We start from the raw sequence: 17636 nt of genomic DNA, 5'->3' as shown, positions 1-17636 counted from the left end.
ATAGAAACAACAGGAAGACGTGCTTAGCTACTCAGTACGCAAATATTCTAATAGCAGTTGCTCTGTCTTTGAAACCAAATCCCCCTCCTAAGTTCCCCACTCTGATTTACTTTATTAGTCAAACACTTGTGTGCTGTTCTCTACCTGAAGTCACCTTGGAGGTGAAAGTCACCTTCGAGGTAGTCTGACCAGCTGACAGAGGAGGACACAGGCTCTGGCATGATAAAGGCCTTCCTCTTCCATGCCTTGGGGTTCCCAGAGTGGTGCTTTCCTGAGTGTACCCCATGTTCCTTAGAGGCTTCACTTTTTCCTTCATTCTCCCCTCTTCCCCTCCCATCTCATGCTAGATCAGATCTTTTGGCACCTGTAACACACAACATTTTTTTTGGAGGTTAGATTGAAGTCAACGGCTGGCCTGCCGAACCTCCCTCTAAATTGAAAAAGAAGTTTTATATATTAAGTGGCTCATGAATTAAGATTGTTGGCTGTAAATGACCGTTTGGAAAGTCTGGTGTACAGAATTTCGCTTGCAAATACCTAGCACGGGTATGTGATTGATTTGCTGATAGACCATCTCTGAAAGCAGTTCTAATGATGGACTTATAATTGATGGCATCCACCACTGAGAGTCTAAAATACCCCCTCCCTAAATTAAACAAAGGTAAGTGAAATAAACTATGCTGAATGTATAAGCTGACAAATCTGAGGGAATTTAATGAAACTCTAAATTACTGCAGCCAACAAATAAGAGAAAAGGGTTCCTTTGTTACTGATTATAACACTAAATTAAAAAAAATTATCCAAGAAAAATAATAGAGGAAACAAAGATCTATGGCCCATGTATCAAACTAAGTTATTGAAAGATTTTTAATGAGTATCAATCTCATTCCCTGGGTATTGTTGATTCCTATCAATCTTGCGCGTGCTGTTGGAAGAATGGCGAATGCAGAGACTGTCTTGTAGTATGGCTCATTATTGCTGTTGTAACAGACTTTAGAATTAATATGACCTTACTTCCAGGCTGCTGGGGGCTCTGTACCAAATTGAGGTTACTTAAATGAGCTATTTGAACGGTGGCTCCTCAGTGTTTGAGTAATTTTGTCCATTAGTGCACTTTTAGCTATATATAAAAAGACCAACTGAAAGTGACTTAAAACAATGGCTGTTATCTCCCCTAACAGGAAGTCCTGAGGTAAGGCAGCTGCGGGATTGGCTGCTTCTGTGGCCCTATGACGTCATAGTGGCAGCTTGGCATCTGTCTCGGCTTTCCCTTCCATGGCTGTAAGATGGCTGAAGCAGTTGAGCATCTCAGCTTTGTACCAGTATTGAGTGTTGAGTAAAGGAACCTGCTTCCTGTTCACCTTGCAAGCAGACGATTCCTAGAAGTCCTTAGGTCTCGTTGGCCAGACTTGTAACTATTGGGCTGTCGGAAAAGTCGTGACATATTTTTTTCCATGTTTTTCGTTGCAAAAATGCGTCATGACTTTTCCGACAACCCAATAGCGAGGGGAATGGAATTGTCAGGCATTTACTAGGATGCATTCAAACAAATCCGGACCTGCCCAGACTTGCAGAGTTCATGCTGCCTATTGCCTGATTAAAACTGGTATGCCAAGGGGATAGTGAAGGGACAGGCTCCTTGGATAGGCAACCGACAAGTCCATGGAGATGCTCCGTTGGAATTGACAATGAAGATGGCTTCATGTTTTCTGATACTAACTTGTTTCATTTCCTAGTGTGTGGGATGAATGTGCTAGCATATCGTCTAACTCGTCTTTCTTTCCTTTTTTTGCTTTTGTTTGACTCAGCTTGATGTATTCTGTCTTTTATCAGGACTTTGTCTACCAGTGACGATGTTGAAGACAGAGAAAACGAGAAGGGTCGCCTTGAAGAAGCCTATGAGAAGTGTGACCGTGACCTGGATGAATTGATTGTGCAGCACTATACGGAATTGACGACGGCCATTCGCACGTACCAGAGCATTACTGAGCGCATCACCAACTCCCGAAATAAAATCAAGCAGGTGAGCTCTCCTTTCCTCTCGTCTGGCGATCGCAGTACCTTCCTGTTCCTCCAGGTCTGGCTGGGAGCTGGGTGCCATGGGTAGTGGTGATGGCCTCAGTGAGTGACCCCTGAGGATGCTTTCATGAGTCATGCAGGTGGACGGGCATATGCTGGGCAGCCTGGCTGCAGAGGGCCCCAGAGGGCCTCCTGGCTGGCTTTTCCTCTCTCCTAGGTCCGTCCTTGGCTTCCGCCATCACTTCTCACTGCAGTGGGAAATGACCTAGGCGATGGCCACAACTGGAGGAAGAGAGGAGAGCTGTTTTCAGATGCTAGGGCCTCTTAGGGGCTCCCCTCACAGTGTATCCAGAATATTTAATGTGCTCATATTGTACACTCTGCGCATGCGTGCGTGTGTGCGTGTGTGCGTGTCTGGCTCTAGTGGTTGAAAAAATTTTTTGACATTTTGCCTTTGAGTATGTCACCTAATGTGAAATTGGTTGTGATTTCTCTGCAGTGATTGTACATAGTTTTTGTGAAGAAAATCTAGCTTACAAATTATTTAAACATATAATGAAATGTTTTTGAATACCAAGTTCTTTAATATCATTCTTTAGTAGTGAGAAGTATGTATTAATTTTTATTTTGTTATTTTCTTTTCATATCTTGCAGCTGTTTTTCTTTCTCTCCCCTCCCTCCCTCCCTCCCTCCCTCCTTCCTTCTCCTGCCTCCTTCCTTTTGTGGTAGGTGCATGAAAAGCTCTCAGTTCCTGGGTACCATGTCTTTAGTGCCTGAAGGGTAAAGTGGGTTCACAAGGGGTATTTTTATATTTGGTCAAGGGAGGAGCTGATCAAATAAGCATTCTAGTTATGTGGTTCTTGGTTATGTATTTTGAGAGTCACCCCTTTCATACCTTTTAGGATGACTCTGATAAATAATAATTTCCACCACTTGGTGAGCACTGATTCCTTGCTGCTATTCCTCATTCAACAAATTTAGAATTTAGACTCTGGTCTCCCCGACTCTAAAGCCCTTGCTGCTGGTTTTCAGACATTTTTAAGGCAGTGACCTTCCCCATCTCCCCCACCTTTTTTAAATGCGGTATTTTGCAGCACCCCAGCATACCAGACATTAAGGGAGGTGGTGCTCTCCTCTTGTTGATGTTGGGGTGTGAGGTCTGGAGCCTCATGCTCGGTCCCCCCTCAGCATTGGCTCGGCCCCTCACGCATTTCTGGGGTGCTGTACAGACCACTTGAATCGTACTGTCCTGGGCCATTTGGTTGGTTCGGGGATTCTCTGGACGCTACCTGCCCAGTAATAGCTGGGCTTATGGCATTCTCATATGTTTTCTGTCTTTCAGGCCTTATATCATGATTTTGTAAGCAGATAGATAAGATTACCCTTCTAAGAATGCTGTTGCTATATGTGTTTCAGCCTCTGAGAGTACAGTCCCAGAATCAGTGAGCTCTTAACCTTTTTGAAGCAATGTGCTGACCTCCTTACATTTTAAAATTAGCTGGGCCTTTTTGAAAGGAACACACTATCTCTTAGCCTTTACACTGGCGAGTTCATCCTGAGGCTTTATCTGTGAAACCAGGTGAAGCTATAGATCGGTTGCTCTAGATTTAAAGGAAACTGGGGTCCATTTTGACCCAATACACAAAACCCAAGAGGGGTCAGACATGACTGTACAGAGCTGCTGACCTCTGGCTTTGCCTCGGGTAATCACAGGAAGGTGAGGGACCTTTAGGTATTGGTGTTTTCTGATTCGTTTGCTCAGCTGCAAGGACCTTGTCCTAATCTCCAGGGAAGTGCTGGCGCTGGTTTCTGTCTGAACTCTATATCCCTCTGAGTCAATAGCATCTTTGCCCAAAGAGCATTTGCAGGTATTGAAAAAGAGTCCCATTTTGATTATTTAGTAGCCACAGGCTTTTTACTTTCCTCATTTTTAAGTATGGCGGAGTTTTGAACAGAAGAAAACCAAAAAGAAAAAAGAAAGAAAAGTTGTGTTTATTATATCAGTTGTCAAAGAAAAAAAAAAAGTCACACGATTCTGTGTTGTGAATTAGCTTCAAACCTGGGAAGAGAAAGAAGGGGCTAAAGCTCTTTTCAAAAAAGGCTTGAATAATTGATAAATCGAGAAGAAAAATGTTGGGGAAAAATCAAAGTGAATTCCTTTTCATCCGTTTCTTATCACCAAGGAAACGCTGAAGCTTCCTCTCCAATCTTTTCCTATCATTGTGGTTTTTAATTGTACTCTGGGTTATATACAAAATATAGGTATGTGTATTTTTCAAGTAAAAATGGGATAACTCAGTAATCCAAGGACTACATTATTTGAGATCCAAGCAAGAAGATGAGAATGTATAGATCCGAGTAGAAATTTTCTTTGCTCTCTGCAAAAAGTTCAATATAGAGGGTGCAAAAAATAAAAAATGCATACACATTTTAAGAAAGGAAAATTGTATTAAAATTGTAGTACTCAATATATACTGAACAAAAGATGAATACAAGTCATGTTTGACTTCTGCAATTACAAGAGGTGCTCAAAGTGGTGCCCATCAGTGTCCGGACACTTCTGATTACAGCAAACTGCTGCGTGAGCGAACTGTTAACATCTCGTAAAATGTGTGTACATTGTTTTGGTGCCCCCGGTATTTGTAGGGTGCCACCTACATGCCTGGTTCTATTGCAGATGCTGGGGCTGTAACAATGGAAAACACCAGTCCTTGTCCTCATGGAGCTTACATGCTAATGGCAGGTGACAGAAAAGCAGATGATACTGAACTATGTTGATACAGTCTCTGGATATGAAGTGTCTGTTTTGGGCTGAGTGTAAGCTCTGACATACAGAAGTGACTAGAACATAAAACACCTGTCCTCGTGGAGTTTACATTCTAGCCAGGGGAGACAGAGTATAATAAATAAGTAAAATATGCTACAACAAATGGTAAGAAGTTATGTAACCCCCCCAAAGCCCCCCCAAAAAAACATAAAAAGGGAGGATGGAGTTGCTGCTTTCAGTAGATTGGTCAGAGAAGGCTTCCCTGAGGTTGCATTTGAGCATCACCTTAAGGAGGCGAGGGAGTCAGGAGAGCACCTCAGGAAGAAGGAATCACCAGGTATAAACAGAGGATATAAAGGAATCCTGAAGCAGGAACAGGACTGGAATTTGGGGGAAGCAGCAAGGAGGCCAGTGGGGCCGGAGCCAAGTGGGGGAGAGGAGCTGGAGAGAGATGGGAGCTGGGGGCTGCGGTGCGGCCGAGGGGGCCCATCACGTAGCGTCTAGATCACTGTGAGGACTTTGATGTTAGGCCTGAGTGTGATGTGAACCCATTGTGTGGGTTTGAGCACGGGAATGACATGATATAACAAAAAAGGCCGCTCTAGCTTCTATGCTGGGCATAGATTTTAGTGGGAACCAAGGTACATGAAAATGTTCGTATGCGTGCTGTGTCACCTTTAAAAGCTTGAGAACACGGAACTGTGTACATTTCCCATTTTGATATGTGTTGCACATATGAATTTATGTTGCATTGATAGAGTCTGTGTCCTGGGTTGATAAGAGCTGGCAAATTTGACTCTCTTCCCAGATGGTCCAAAGTTTTTCACATCAGTCAAGTCCATTTGGAATTTTTTCTAGATTTAAAAAGAAACAAAAGCCATATGCGAATAAAATACCATGTATGACTGATCAGGTCAAGTAACGTGGATAATAAGCAAAATACTCGAGCGATCCTGTAACTGTTGATTACATTGTAAAATTGGTCAACATGAGAGGTTATTGCATCAGAAAACTTCCAAGTCCCTAGGTTCTGCCAGCGTCTCTCATATAATGACAAATACAGCAGCAGCAGCAGCACCAAAACAGATGAATATGAGTAGATACAAGTGGGGGACTCGGAGTGTATAGGTGATGTTTGTTGGTAGTTGAATTTGAGTGCTTCCTCCATGGTGTAGGAGTTGGATGAGATGATACCAGATTACTTTAAAGACCCTAAGTAGCCCATCTAATCCTTCTCCTAGGAGCAGGTAGGCTGAAGGGAAAACACGGATATTTTCCATTTCACCCCAATTTTGGCTACCCTGTTGGTGGTAGATCAAGCTCTTAACTCATTTTTCTTGCCTGTAATTGGAAATAACTCTACGTGATTATCCAAGTGAAGTTGTTAGGATTTAATCAGTGAGTAATGCAACATTCATTCATTAACACTCAACTACAATCTTGTGGCTTTTATATGACAGTATCTCTTGAATGGTAGAATCAGACTGAAGAATAACCCTAATGAATATTTTAGAGTCACAGTAGACCAAGATGGTTTTGGTAGGAAGTGATTTACAGCCCACCTAGAAGATGGAACACCCCAGCTGCTTAGATGAGAAAGAGGGGAAAAGCCTAGAAAAGGACACGCTAAGCTGTGGGCAATCATGAGATTTCTGAATGAAATTCTAGGTGGTAGTTTGTGGTGCTTTGATGCAGTCACAGGAACTATGAGGTCATCTTTCCATTAAGTTGAACTGTATTTGTGTTTGCGTAGTGTATCTGGACCCTGCAACTCAAAAGCCAATTATTGCGCTTGGAAAGGGTTGAGTGGAGCCTCTCAGAGAATTGAGCACCTTAGAATGGTAGCTTAAAAACTAAGGGACAAAAGCATGGGAAATAAGTTCAAGGGTAATTTAAAATGATCTTTAGTGATAAAGGGCTTTTCAACAGAACAGTGAGCAGTGTTTCTGAAGTTCACTCTTTCTAGGTACTTTATACGATAAGGAAAAAACACGGGGACACTGACATCAGGAAAATACCCATGAAAACACTGGCATGTAGATTCGACTCTAAAAAAGAGAAAATGTCATATTTTGTACTTTTAGAATTAAGAATAATTTGTTATATTCCTCGTCATTTACCGTCCCTTACACATGCAGAGCTTTTCAGGAGAGTTGTAGTTTAGTTTCAATGAGGCGTTTGCACACTTGTACTTCCTGAACGTAACGTGCACACTCAAAGGCCTTTGCTCCATTTATTCTTGCTCCACGTTCAGTGCTTTTCTGATTTTATGACTTAAAAGTCACGGCTTTCCACCAGCTCCCCTGCGCCTGTATCCATCAGCCTCTTACAAATATCCGTTCCCTCTTTCCCAAATGCTACTGCAGTATTATTGGGAGGCTGCAGTTAGCTTTCCGCCTTTCTTTTCCTTCCCCAGGGCAGCACTGCAAAAATCTCTATTGCTCTGCTGTCTTATCGCCTCACACATCTATTCCCAGGAACCTCTTGTGCCCTGTGTTCCGTATTTCCTTTCTTTCTAATAGTCTCTAATTAAAGTGACTTGCAGCTTTGCTATATTAAAACCGAAGCTCTCGCTATTGCTGGACAGGTGACCAGGAGCAGTTGTGAGGTTACTGGAATTCTCAGGAAGCCAAAGAAACTTGTGTTTGAGGAAGGGTGTCTGGACTTGGGTTTTGATGTCATGATTTGAACAGCTTGGGTCGTCCTGGATTTATTCAAGGTAGCAGCAGAGAGTAACATCATTTTTCAATATTAAGTCTCTTGATAAATTAAGTAGAATGAAATAAAGATACTGTCACCACATGTATAACAGTAGAACGGCCACCTGAGAAATAAATGTGTAATTCGGTGCCTCTCACATTTAGATGTTATTATTTATTGATGGACATAGCCCTGTTTCTCCCCTCTCTGTTTAAAAAAATCATATTTATTGAGCTGTAATTTACATACAATGAAATGCGACATTTTTAGAGTGCAGCTCAATGAGTTTTGGCAAACGTGTATGCCCTTGAATGTGTTTCCGTCACCCCAGAGTTTTCCCTCCTGCACCTTTGCTTTCCATTCCTACCTCCCCGTCCTGTTTGAAGCAACTACTGATCTGAAATTGTCACTATAGATTGTTTTTGCCTGTTCTAGAAGGTCTTACAGTATGTGTTCTCTGCATCTAGCTGCTTTTGCTCAGCATAATGTTTTTGAGATTTTTTGGTATTTCTTCCCTTTTATTGCTGGCTAGTATCTCTCCCCGCCCCCCCCATATCCCAGCTCTTAAAATAACATTTCTTCATAACTGTCACTTTTTTTTTTTTAAAGATTTTTATTGGGGAATTGGGGGATGGGAACAGCGCTGGGGAATTGGGGGAAGGGGAACAGACAAGTTGCTGTCGTTTTGTTCTTCAGTCTAGTTGTGGAGGACGTTGCTTCACTGGCTCAAGTTGGCACCATCATTGCACTCTTCCTGGGCGAGGCAGATCAATCGCCGGCTTCTGGACGGCCGCTCACTGCGGCTGCTGGCCGCTCACGCTGGCTGCTGGCTACACACAGTAGCCCATGGCAACCCACTGCCACAGGGGCTGCAGCCTACGCCGTCCCCGGCGACTCACAGCATCCCAGCTCCAGGTTGAGCTGTTGTTCACCATCTTAGCTGTAGAGGGCAGTGTCACTGGCCCTCATATGTGGGATCCGAACCGGGGCCCTCTGGCCTCCCAAGCCAGTTCTTAACCATCGCGCCACTCTGCTGGCCCATATAACTGTGACTTTCTAATAAAAAAAAAACCCAAAAACTGAAGCCTCAGGGAAGTTTAGTATTAAACCTTCTTATGGCTTCTTATGTGTGCAGCTTTGGGTAACTAACTCAGCGTAGAGAATAATTTTGGTGACAGCCTGATACCCTCCCCCCTCCCCCAGTGCTACCTTCCGTCTCATTTTCCCTTCATGTCCTAAGCACAGGTGGGAAGTGAGCTGGTGACGTTTTGTGTATCCTGGTGTGAAATGCCATAGTCTTCTTTCCAGTCAGGAGTCTGCCAAGCTTTATTGCTACTCTGGACTAGAGTTTATCCCCACTCTCGTGATCAAGAGCCTAGTTGAGTGTTGTATGACGTACAATTTGTTTTTAACTGTTTCCATAGTAACCATTACACACAGAGGAAAAAGCTGAGATTTGTCAGAACCAAGGTGATATGAGTAGAATGTCCGAAATCAAATTCTAACCTTTTTAACTAAGATTTTAAAATGTAATGGATTTAACAGCTAGAGTTCTGAACCCAGAGATCAAAAACTCCACGAGGATCTGGGAATGGCCTGGAGAAATGCTTTAAAAAAAAAATAAATAAAATCACAAATGCCAATAAAAATCAGCACTGCCCTACCTCATCCTATCCCAGCCGCAATTCCAACACTTCAGAGGCACTGACTTTTTCAGTTCTTTTATTTTCGGATATCTCTATGACTATATTTCTAAGTAATGTGTTTGTACTATTTTTCTTGAGTTTTGTGTTTTTGGCACTAGGTGTGAACTTCCAGCTGTGGAAGGTGAGGATCCCGACACTTTCCCACTCTGTCTCCCACTCCCCCACGTCCTGTCCCCTCCCCTTCTCTACATAGCTGGCATCCTACAGTAAGTAGTTCATGGTTAAGCTGATAGTGCTCACTGCTATAACTGTGTGCGTCTTTACAGCTAAGCCATCCGGCATACTGTTTTTGTTTGTGTAATGTTGTTGTTTTCCTTGGAGACAGTAATTAAATAATGCTGTTGCCTTTCTTCTGCCTTGGAGCACCCCCAGCCCCCTTTTCCTGGACCTTGGGTTTCTTCTGTTTTGTGCTTGTATTGATGGAGCGTACTCTGCAGTAGCTTGCCGAAATATGGTGCATATAAGATTATTTTTTTGAGAGTGTCCTGATTGACAATCTTTTGTCTGGGTCCTGTTCACTGCCCCTAAAAAGCTTTTAAGAAATTGTCTCTTTATTCCTTGTGTTCTTACATTTTAGGATAATGTGCCCTGGCTTGGGTCTTTTTTTCATTCCATTGTCTGAACACTTGGTGTGCCTTCTCAATCTGAGAACTCATGTCTATTGTTCTGGGTAATTTTTTTATTTTATTGGTATTTTTCTCCACTTCACATTTTTCCTTTTTCTTCCCCTGGAACTCCTATTTGGCAAGTATTAGACCTCTTGGATCAATCCCCTCATTTTCTTCTATCTTCTTTTTACCTATATCTTATTTTTTTAATGTTTTATTTTTTTGATATTTATTTATTTATTTTTAAAGTTTTTTTTTTATTGGGGAATTGGGGGAGGGGAACAGTGCTGGGTGATTGGGGGAAGGGGAACAGACAAGTTGCTGTCTTTTTGTTCTTCAGTCTAGTTGTGGAGGACGTTGCTTCACTGGCCCACGTTGTTATTATCATTGCGCTCTTCCCTGGGTGAGGCAGATCGGTTGCCGGCCATTGGACGGCCGCTCACAGCTGCTCTGGGTAGCTCACACTGGCTGCCAGCTGCTCACGCTGGCTGCCAGCCACACACGGTAGCCTATGGCAGCCCACTGCAGCAGGGGCTGCAGCCTACGCTGTCGCCGGCGACTCATAGCAGCCCAGCTCCAGGTTGAGCTGTTGTTCACCATCTTAGCTGTAGAGGGCAGTGTCACTGGCCCTCATGTGGGATCCGAACCGGGGTCCTGCTGCTCAGAGCTGGTGTCCCAAGCCAGCTCTTAACCAACACACCACTCAGCCGGCCCTTTTTGGATATTTATTGAACGGTATCTTCTAGCCTTTGTATTGGATTTTTTAAATCATATTTTTAATTTTGAAGGGTTGTTTTTCACTGAGATTTTTTTTATAGCATCCTGTTCTTGTTTCTTTGATGGAGTATCTTCTATTTTTTCTAAAGATATTAATTATAGTTTTAATTTTAAAACTGTTTCCTGCATAGTTTGTTCCCCTTCTCCCCTCCAGAACATTTTTCTTTGTTTTGACTTCTGTTTTTCCATATTGCAGGCTTTCCTTGACTGTCTGGCGATCCTTGGCTCACTATTTGTATATAAGAGGGAGGCACTACAAAACTGATTGGAAGCTCAGAGCACGTTATGGGGCTCCTCTAATGATGTTTGGACAGGGACCCAGCAGTTACCTTGGTGAAACCTCAGATGTCACTATCTATAGGACATTTCACTTGGTCACTTTTACCAGGGGAAAGCCATAATTTTCCTGTGTTGGGTCTAAAAGTCAAGCTGAGTGTTAGTGGAGCCAACCTTGGAAGGTAGGCGGTGGGCCCGAGGGGACTGAGCATCTTACTGTTTGTTCCATGGGCACCCTGGGACTCTATCCTCCTGTGTTCTATCCAGTGCCTTGTAACCCTCCCTTCAGCCGTTTCTGGCATTTCCAGGTCCAGGTCCTTTCTGATTCAGTTTCTTCAGATCACAAACCTCCTATTTGGTCATTGTTGGGGAGAGGGACTAGCCTGTCAAAATACTCCTTATAGAAAGTTTTAATCCCTAAGTTTTCTTGGTGTCTACTTGTCAGTGTTAGCAAACCCCACTCCAGGCTAAGATTTTCCAGGTTCCTCTGCCTTGCTCATTTAGTGCCCACCATCCATCACTGTGCCACCTTCCAAAGTTTTGTTGCCATCTCTTATTTGCTCTTCTCTCTCTTCTCTTTTCTTGGTGTTTTATGCTTAAAAAACATTCTTTTGCTATCAATTTGTTGGGACTGCAGGAAGAAGTACAGGTAATTAGGACCATCTTCAACAGATTTTCAAAGGGGTCTCTGATGCCTACTGCCCCACCCCCCCAAAAAAATCCAAATCTGATAATCATTCCATTAAGCCCCATCAAGGCTCTTTTTACATTGGAGAGTTTCATAAAAATATTGTCCTAAAGTTGTAGGAATAGATGAGATGCTTTCTCAAGAAACCTAATCTTAGCATTCTATCCTTATATTTTCCATGTTTGTTGGGAACATGTTGAAATTTAGCTTTGTAAATCACCAGAAATAAAGCATCAGTATGTGCACCACCATACCAAACCTTGTAGAAGAGGAAGACAGATTTTCAGTTATCAGAAACATTGTAGACTTTCTGGAGTGACGGAAATGACCTATAGTTGTACGTTGACAGTTTGGATTATACAGGTGTATGCTTTGCTAAAACTCATCCAGTGGTATGCTGGAAATGTATTCACGTATAAATATTACCTCCCCCCGCATAAGACTGTAAACAAATAATAAATTCTAATTTAAATAAAAATACATGTAAGGAATGTCAACATGAAAGTAGTTCTGTGAATTGTAAAAGGCATTTTTCACAGTTTATTTTATTTTGACTTTTTATTTTTCCATGTTGTAAAAATTTTTTAAATTTAATTAGGGTGAAAATGCAGATGTACTTGCTCATCATGTACATTGTGACTCCCCCTTCTTGCTCCCATCTTCCTCCTGTTTTGTTAAGTTGTGACTGTGTTGGTCACTAAATTGTGTAGATCTGTGAAAAATGCTTGCGATTGTCTTATTTAAAATCTAAAAATCAGAATACATGAAGAAAAAATCCTTGGTGTGTCCTAACTCCTTTTATTTTGAGATTATCGCTGGATGTGTGTTCTCTTTTCTGGAAATTGACCTTATTTTCCTTTTCGTCAGTGTAGATGAATGCCCAGTTCCTTGGTTGTAAAGTTTATCTGAAGTTCTTGATCTAGAAAGATGGACCAAGTGACCTATGAGCTGAATAGGAAATATGCAAGAAAGAATGGGGAAGACATAGTAGCATGGACTCTCACAGCAGTCATTCCCTTTTTAGATCTATTGTTAATAACATCAGCGTGGTACGTCCTAGTTTTAGAGTGCTTTATATCCAAAGTAATTTTTTTCTAGTTCATCCAAGGGTGTGTTAGGAGTCGTTTTCTCATTTCACAGGAGACAAAATACAGACAGAGAGGTGGAGATGTACCCAAGTGAGTCAATGTCAGAACCAGGATTAGAATTTTCAAAGCAGACGAAGCAGGGGGCATAAGTGGGAGTGGGAATGAGAACCTGTTATGAATACTTACAGTAGCACCAGTGAAGAGGACTGAGTAGCTTGTGGGTGCAGGCCAGCACGGCTCGGGACTCATCCAGGACTGACTCTGTTCTGCTGTAGGTCAAGGAGAACCTGCTTTCCTGCAAGATGCTGTTGCACTGCAAACGGGATGAGCTTCGGAAATTGTGGATTGAAGGCATTGAGCATAAGCATGTCCTGAACCTACTGGATGAAATTGAGAATATCAAGCAAGTGCCCCAGAAGCTGGAGCAGTGCATGGCCAACAAGCACTACCTCAGTGCCACCGACATGCTGGTAAGAGACAGGCCTGCGCCCATGGCAGTTTCTGCCGACATCAAAGTGTTCCTTTAGTTCTCCTTGAATTCTGTAACTCACATTGCATGTTACAAGCTGCCCTCATGGGATTCATGAGCCTTTCCAGGGTGAAGCCTGGTGGCTTCTCTTCCTAATTCCAGTGTTTGGAGCGGCAGGCCATTATTACTGATGTATTGTCTGCCTTTGGAACAATGGCAGGAAGTACAATGGCAAGAAATCAGGACTTTAATCATGTTGGTATAGTCATGAGAGGTGTCTTAGCCTCAGAGGAAGATAGTTCATGAATCCCGTTTTAAAGAATGACATCTGCATGAACGAGAACTTCAGGAGATGAATAAGCTAGATGTTCCGTGAATTCTTTGAAAGAATTTTTGCGTCCGGGCCATGTTTTTTTCCTTGACATTGATGAGAAAGAAAATGATTTGGGGGAAATAATTCTGCAAGTAACTTGGTCAAGTAAGAGTACTCCTCAATCTAGCCTTTAGCCTCAGTCTGTTCTGCTTTTTGAATTAGAAATTCAGAGACGGTTGCAGCTGACGGTGCAAGTGGCCGAGCGTCAGGAAGCTGAATAAAAAATAAAAATGCACATCTCGCTGTCTGATAACCCCAACTTTCCCAGGGCCTGGGGCTCTCGGAGACAGCCACCTCCCAACTTCACTTGAGCACCCCACTTCCATCTCACGCAGAGTTGTCTCAGGAGCGGACGGGCTGTATTTGGCTTTTCTTTTCCACGATAGGGCCAAGTCCCTTATCTTGTTTCACCCAATTAGACTGGCTACAGCCAATCTGGAGAAAAGGCTGAGAGGATTGGTGGGAGGAGACGGCTACATCCTCTCAGTGCTTCTCATGCATTTCGACTTTCAAGAAGAATTTTGCCGTCAGTCCTTCATAAGAAGCTTTTAAGGAAATTTGGTAACCTGGAGGTGAGATGTGCCATGATATTCTATTATATATCAAGGCCTGGTCGTGTGATGGGAGTGAAGAGTCAGTGGAAGGAGGTTAATAATGACCTCTTCTTGGGAATTGGCTACTTTCAGTGTCTTGTTCATAGTGACATCTTCTTAATAGTGATCATAGGGTGTCTAAGAAAAAAATAGTCGCCTTTCAGCTTTGGTCTTGGTTTATACATTAGGAATGCATATATGTGCTAAATTATCAAGATTCAGTGATCAGTGATAGCTAAGCATACAGCAAAACTTTGGATTGCGAGTAACTTGGTTTGCAAGTGTTCTGGAAGACGAGCAAATATTTCTAATACATTTTAACGTGGTAAATGACCGATGTCTTGCAATACAACTAGTTTGTTTCTGGAACGAATTATGCTCGCAAACCAAAGTAATACAGTATTTCGCATATGAGCATATATATATATGGCATGTAGACATCTGAATCACGATTTTTTGTAGTGGCCCTGCTTTTAAATAAGTGCCATAAGTTAAAAATGGGTTGTTAGATTTTACTTCTGTGTTAGTTACGTTCCTTTTAGCATTTTTGTTTTATGGTCTTATTACTTAAGGGCTAGTTATTTACTTAAGAGCTAATTGATAAGGAATACTGTCCTTGTTTTGACCCATTTTCTTAAGGATCTCATTAAATAGTTCTTTAAATTCTTGGTTGCAAGTTACAGAAATCCAGCTGTAGCTAGCTCAAGTGAAATCGCTTTACTCATGCAACCAATCTGCTGAAAGGACAGGCATACATATGGAATGCCACCCGTGTGTTCTTTCGCCTTTTTCTTCATTGTTCTACTGTGGATGTTCCTTCCACATGTGTGCAGGAGAAGAAGGGGTGGAGGCTGTAACCTACATCTCTTCAGCTTTGCAGAGGAAGATAATCTCTTTTTCTAATTCAGAAATACAGGGGTGGGATCTAGATTGGGCCAGCTTGGGCACTGCGATTGTCAGTCCCAAAACTCTGTGGTTGGGGGGTGTGGGGAGCCCGGGAAGTGGGGTGGGAAGGGAGAGCAGTCACCTTCAGAAAAGGGTGAGTATATGACATACACTTCCCAGAAGTTCCTTTTTTCTATTCGTAGTTCTTTATATATTCTGGATACTAATCCTATGTCTGTTGGATGGATTGTAAATATGTTCTCCCAGTTGGTGGTATATCTTTTTACTTGGTTTATGATGTCTTTTGTTATAAAGAAGTTTTAAAATTTAATGCAATAAAATTTCTTTTTCTTTTTCCTTTATGTTATATGATTTTTATTTTAAGAAATCTTTTTTCTAGTCCAGCGTCATAAGGAGAATCTCCTGTGTCATCATCGTTAGTCCATTTAGAATCTGTTTTCATATATGGTATGAACTGGGGATCTAATGTTATCTTTTCTGTAAGTAGCCACTTGGCTCAGACCGTTTATTGAATCCACTTCCTACGGATTGAATGCCATCTTGGTCACATACCAAGTTTTCACATATGCATGGGTCTGTTTCTCAGCTCTTTATTTTGTTTAGTTTGTCTCATCTGTATCTGCACCAAAGCCATACTGTTCTAATTACTATAATTTTATGACACATCTTGATAGCAGGTGAAGACATTCCCTCACCTTGCAATTCAGGATTATCTGTGCTATTCTTGGGCCTTTACTCTTCCATATGAATTTTAGAATCAGCTGTCAAGTTCCACAAAAAATGTGATGGGATTTTCATTAAATTTGAGAGAACTTCATCTTTGTAATATTAAGTCTTTCAGTGAGTAGGGTATGTCTCTCATTTATTGAAGTCTTCAGTTATGTCCTTTACAATAATGCTTAGTAATGCATTTCTTAGAGATACTGTATTACATATATTTTGTTTTATTTCTGAGTAGCATACTTTTTGTTTTTTAAAAATAATGGGTTTGTTAATTATAATATCTAGTTATTTGTTGCTGATGTATACGGATGCAATAGATTTTTCTCTTTGAATTGATCATATATTTCCCTGAAACAAATTCTAATCCTGTTCACCTGGAAAATTATGATTTATTGTTTAAGACTTGGTTCAAATTTCATCAAGTCTCTGAATGTCCCAGGTAATTAGGTACTTTAAAAAAAAATATTGTGTGTATTTGTACACTAAACATGAGTAGATGCTTTTCTTTGTTTCCATAAGCTGCACGTATTTCCTTGTAACATTGCTTTTGTTTGTATGGTTGGTCACTGAGGGCCAGGGCTCTATCTTACCTATTTTTGTCCTGTACTTAGCATAATGTACCTCCTGTAGTTAGAGTTCGCAGATCATTAGCCAAATGGGTAACTGCGTGAAAGACTTTCATGCCACTAAACAGAAAAGGCGATGATTTCTTTCTAGGAGCTCTGGTCTGAATTTTCTCCTCCTTTTTTTTGTTTTGTTTTGTTTTTGTCCTTTTTAAAAATTTTTAATGGCAAGGTTCTCTAATTTCTAATCTTTCTTTTTTGCAATATTTAAATGAACAACAAAAATAGTAATTGTCATAATATGTATTGAGCATCACTGTGTTTTGGCACCATTTTAAGTATGGTAACTTTTATTAACACATTTAATTCTCTCAACAACCCTGTGAGAAATAGGCTTCTGATATCATCCCCATTTTTCCAGATGAGGAAGTTGCTTTGTGTGATTTGGGGAGTTGGCATATCCTAATACACGATGAAGATTTAATGGAGGTAGGATTTAAGGTGTGCTTAAAAGGTCGGAAATAGTCTTCAATTTGGCCTTTTGTCTGTAAGACTGAATAGTACCGTCTATAATTGCTCTTTCATTGGACTTCATATGAAAAACTAATCACATTTCCTCTCCCCATGGTTATGTGCTATTAGAAGTAAAATCTACTTAAGGCATCTGCAGGGTCCAAATAGAAACCTCTGCTGAAAGAAGTCAGAGGGAAGTGAAGACAAAATAATCCAGTCTTTCAAAACCCTCTGATTTCCTTGGATTCATTTAACGAAAGATTTTGCATTTTTATTTCAAGGCAGATGCCCGGTAATTTAATCCCTACTCAGGTTAATAAATCCAGAGTAAATAAATCAGTGGTGACCCATGGCTCTTGTCAGCTTCTGCAATTCCTGCTTCCCCATTGGACTGGTCTGATAGCATCAGACTTGGCTCCTAGATGGGATATTTATTTCTCCTTGTGATATAATAACCTGAGTATTGCATCAAATAATTAAATTGGCATGACAGGGACTGTCTGCACAGAGGCATGGCCTTTTGTTTGCTTCGTCAAGGTAAACAGCTGCGGTTTGCTTACAAAAAGCTCAACGCCATCCACCAAGAAGCCTGTATCTGTCACGTTGGAATCAGAGACTTGATTTATATTGTAGCCTGTAGCTTCGTGATAGGTACGGTTTAAATTAGACCTTCGCAGTCATTGTGCTGGGTGGATGCAAGCACATTAATGACATAATTTCTCGTTGCTGCATCACATTTCTGCAGTCTGTCCTTTGTATTCCACTCACATTAATTGAAGTAATTTTGCCAGTGAAGCGTGTTTCAAACCTCTGCATTTAAATTGAAATTTTAATTCCCTTATTGTCTTGAAAAGACGGCTGGAGATG

At 41.4% G+C, this 17636-nt stretch overlaps 1 protein-coding gene across 1 annotated transcript in view; it reads left to right on the top strand.

Moving 5' to 3' along the window:
* The window catches only part of EXOC4 (exocyst complex component 4), a 706914-nt gene that overhangs the window by 17215 nt on the left and 672063 nt on the right, over nucleotides 1-17636 (top strand). The window contains exons 2-3 of the mRNA XM_019654783.1: nucleotides 1834-2023; nucleotides 12905-13099. Coding sequence (XP_019510328.1) covers nucleotides 1834-2023; nucleotides 12905-13099 — 385 coding nt within the window. The remainder of the gene's footprint in view (nucleotides 1-1833; nucleotides 2024-12904; nucleotides 13100-17636) is intronic.

The sequence above is a fragment of the Hipposideros armiger genome, unplaced genomic scaffold (assembly GCF_001890085.2).
Source record: "Hipposideros armiger isolate ML-2016 unplaced genomic scaffold, ASM189008v1 scaffold_231, whole genome shotgun sequence".
Classification (NCBI taxonomy): domain Eukaryota; kingdom Metazoa; phylum Chordata; class Mammalia; order Chiroptera; family Hipposideridae; genus Hipposideros; species Hipposideros armiger.
This window is presented reverse-complemented; position numbering and strand designations above follow the sequence as displayed.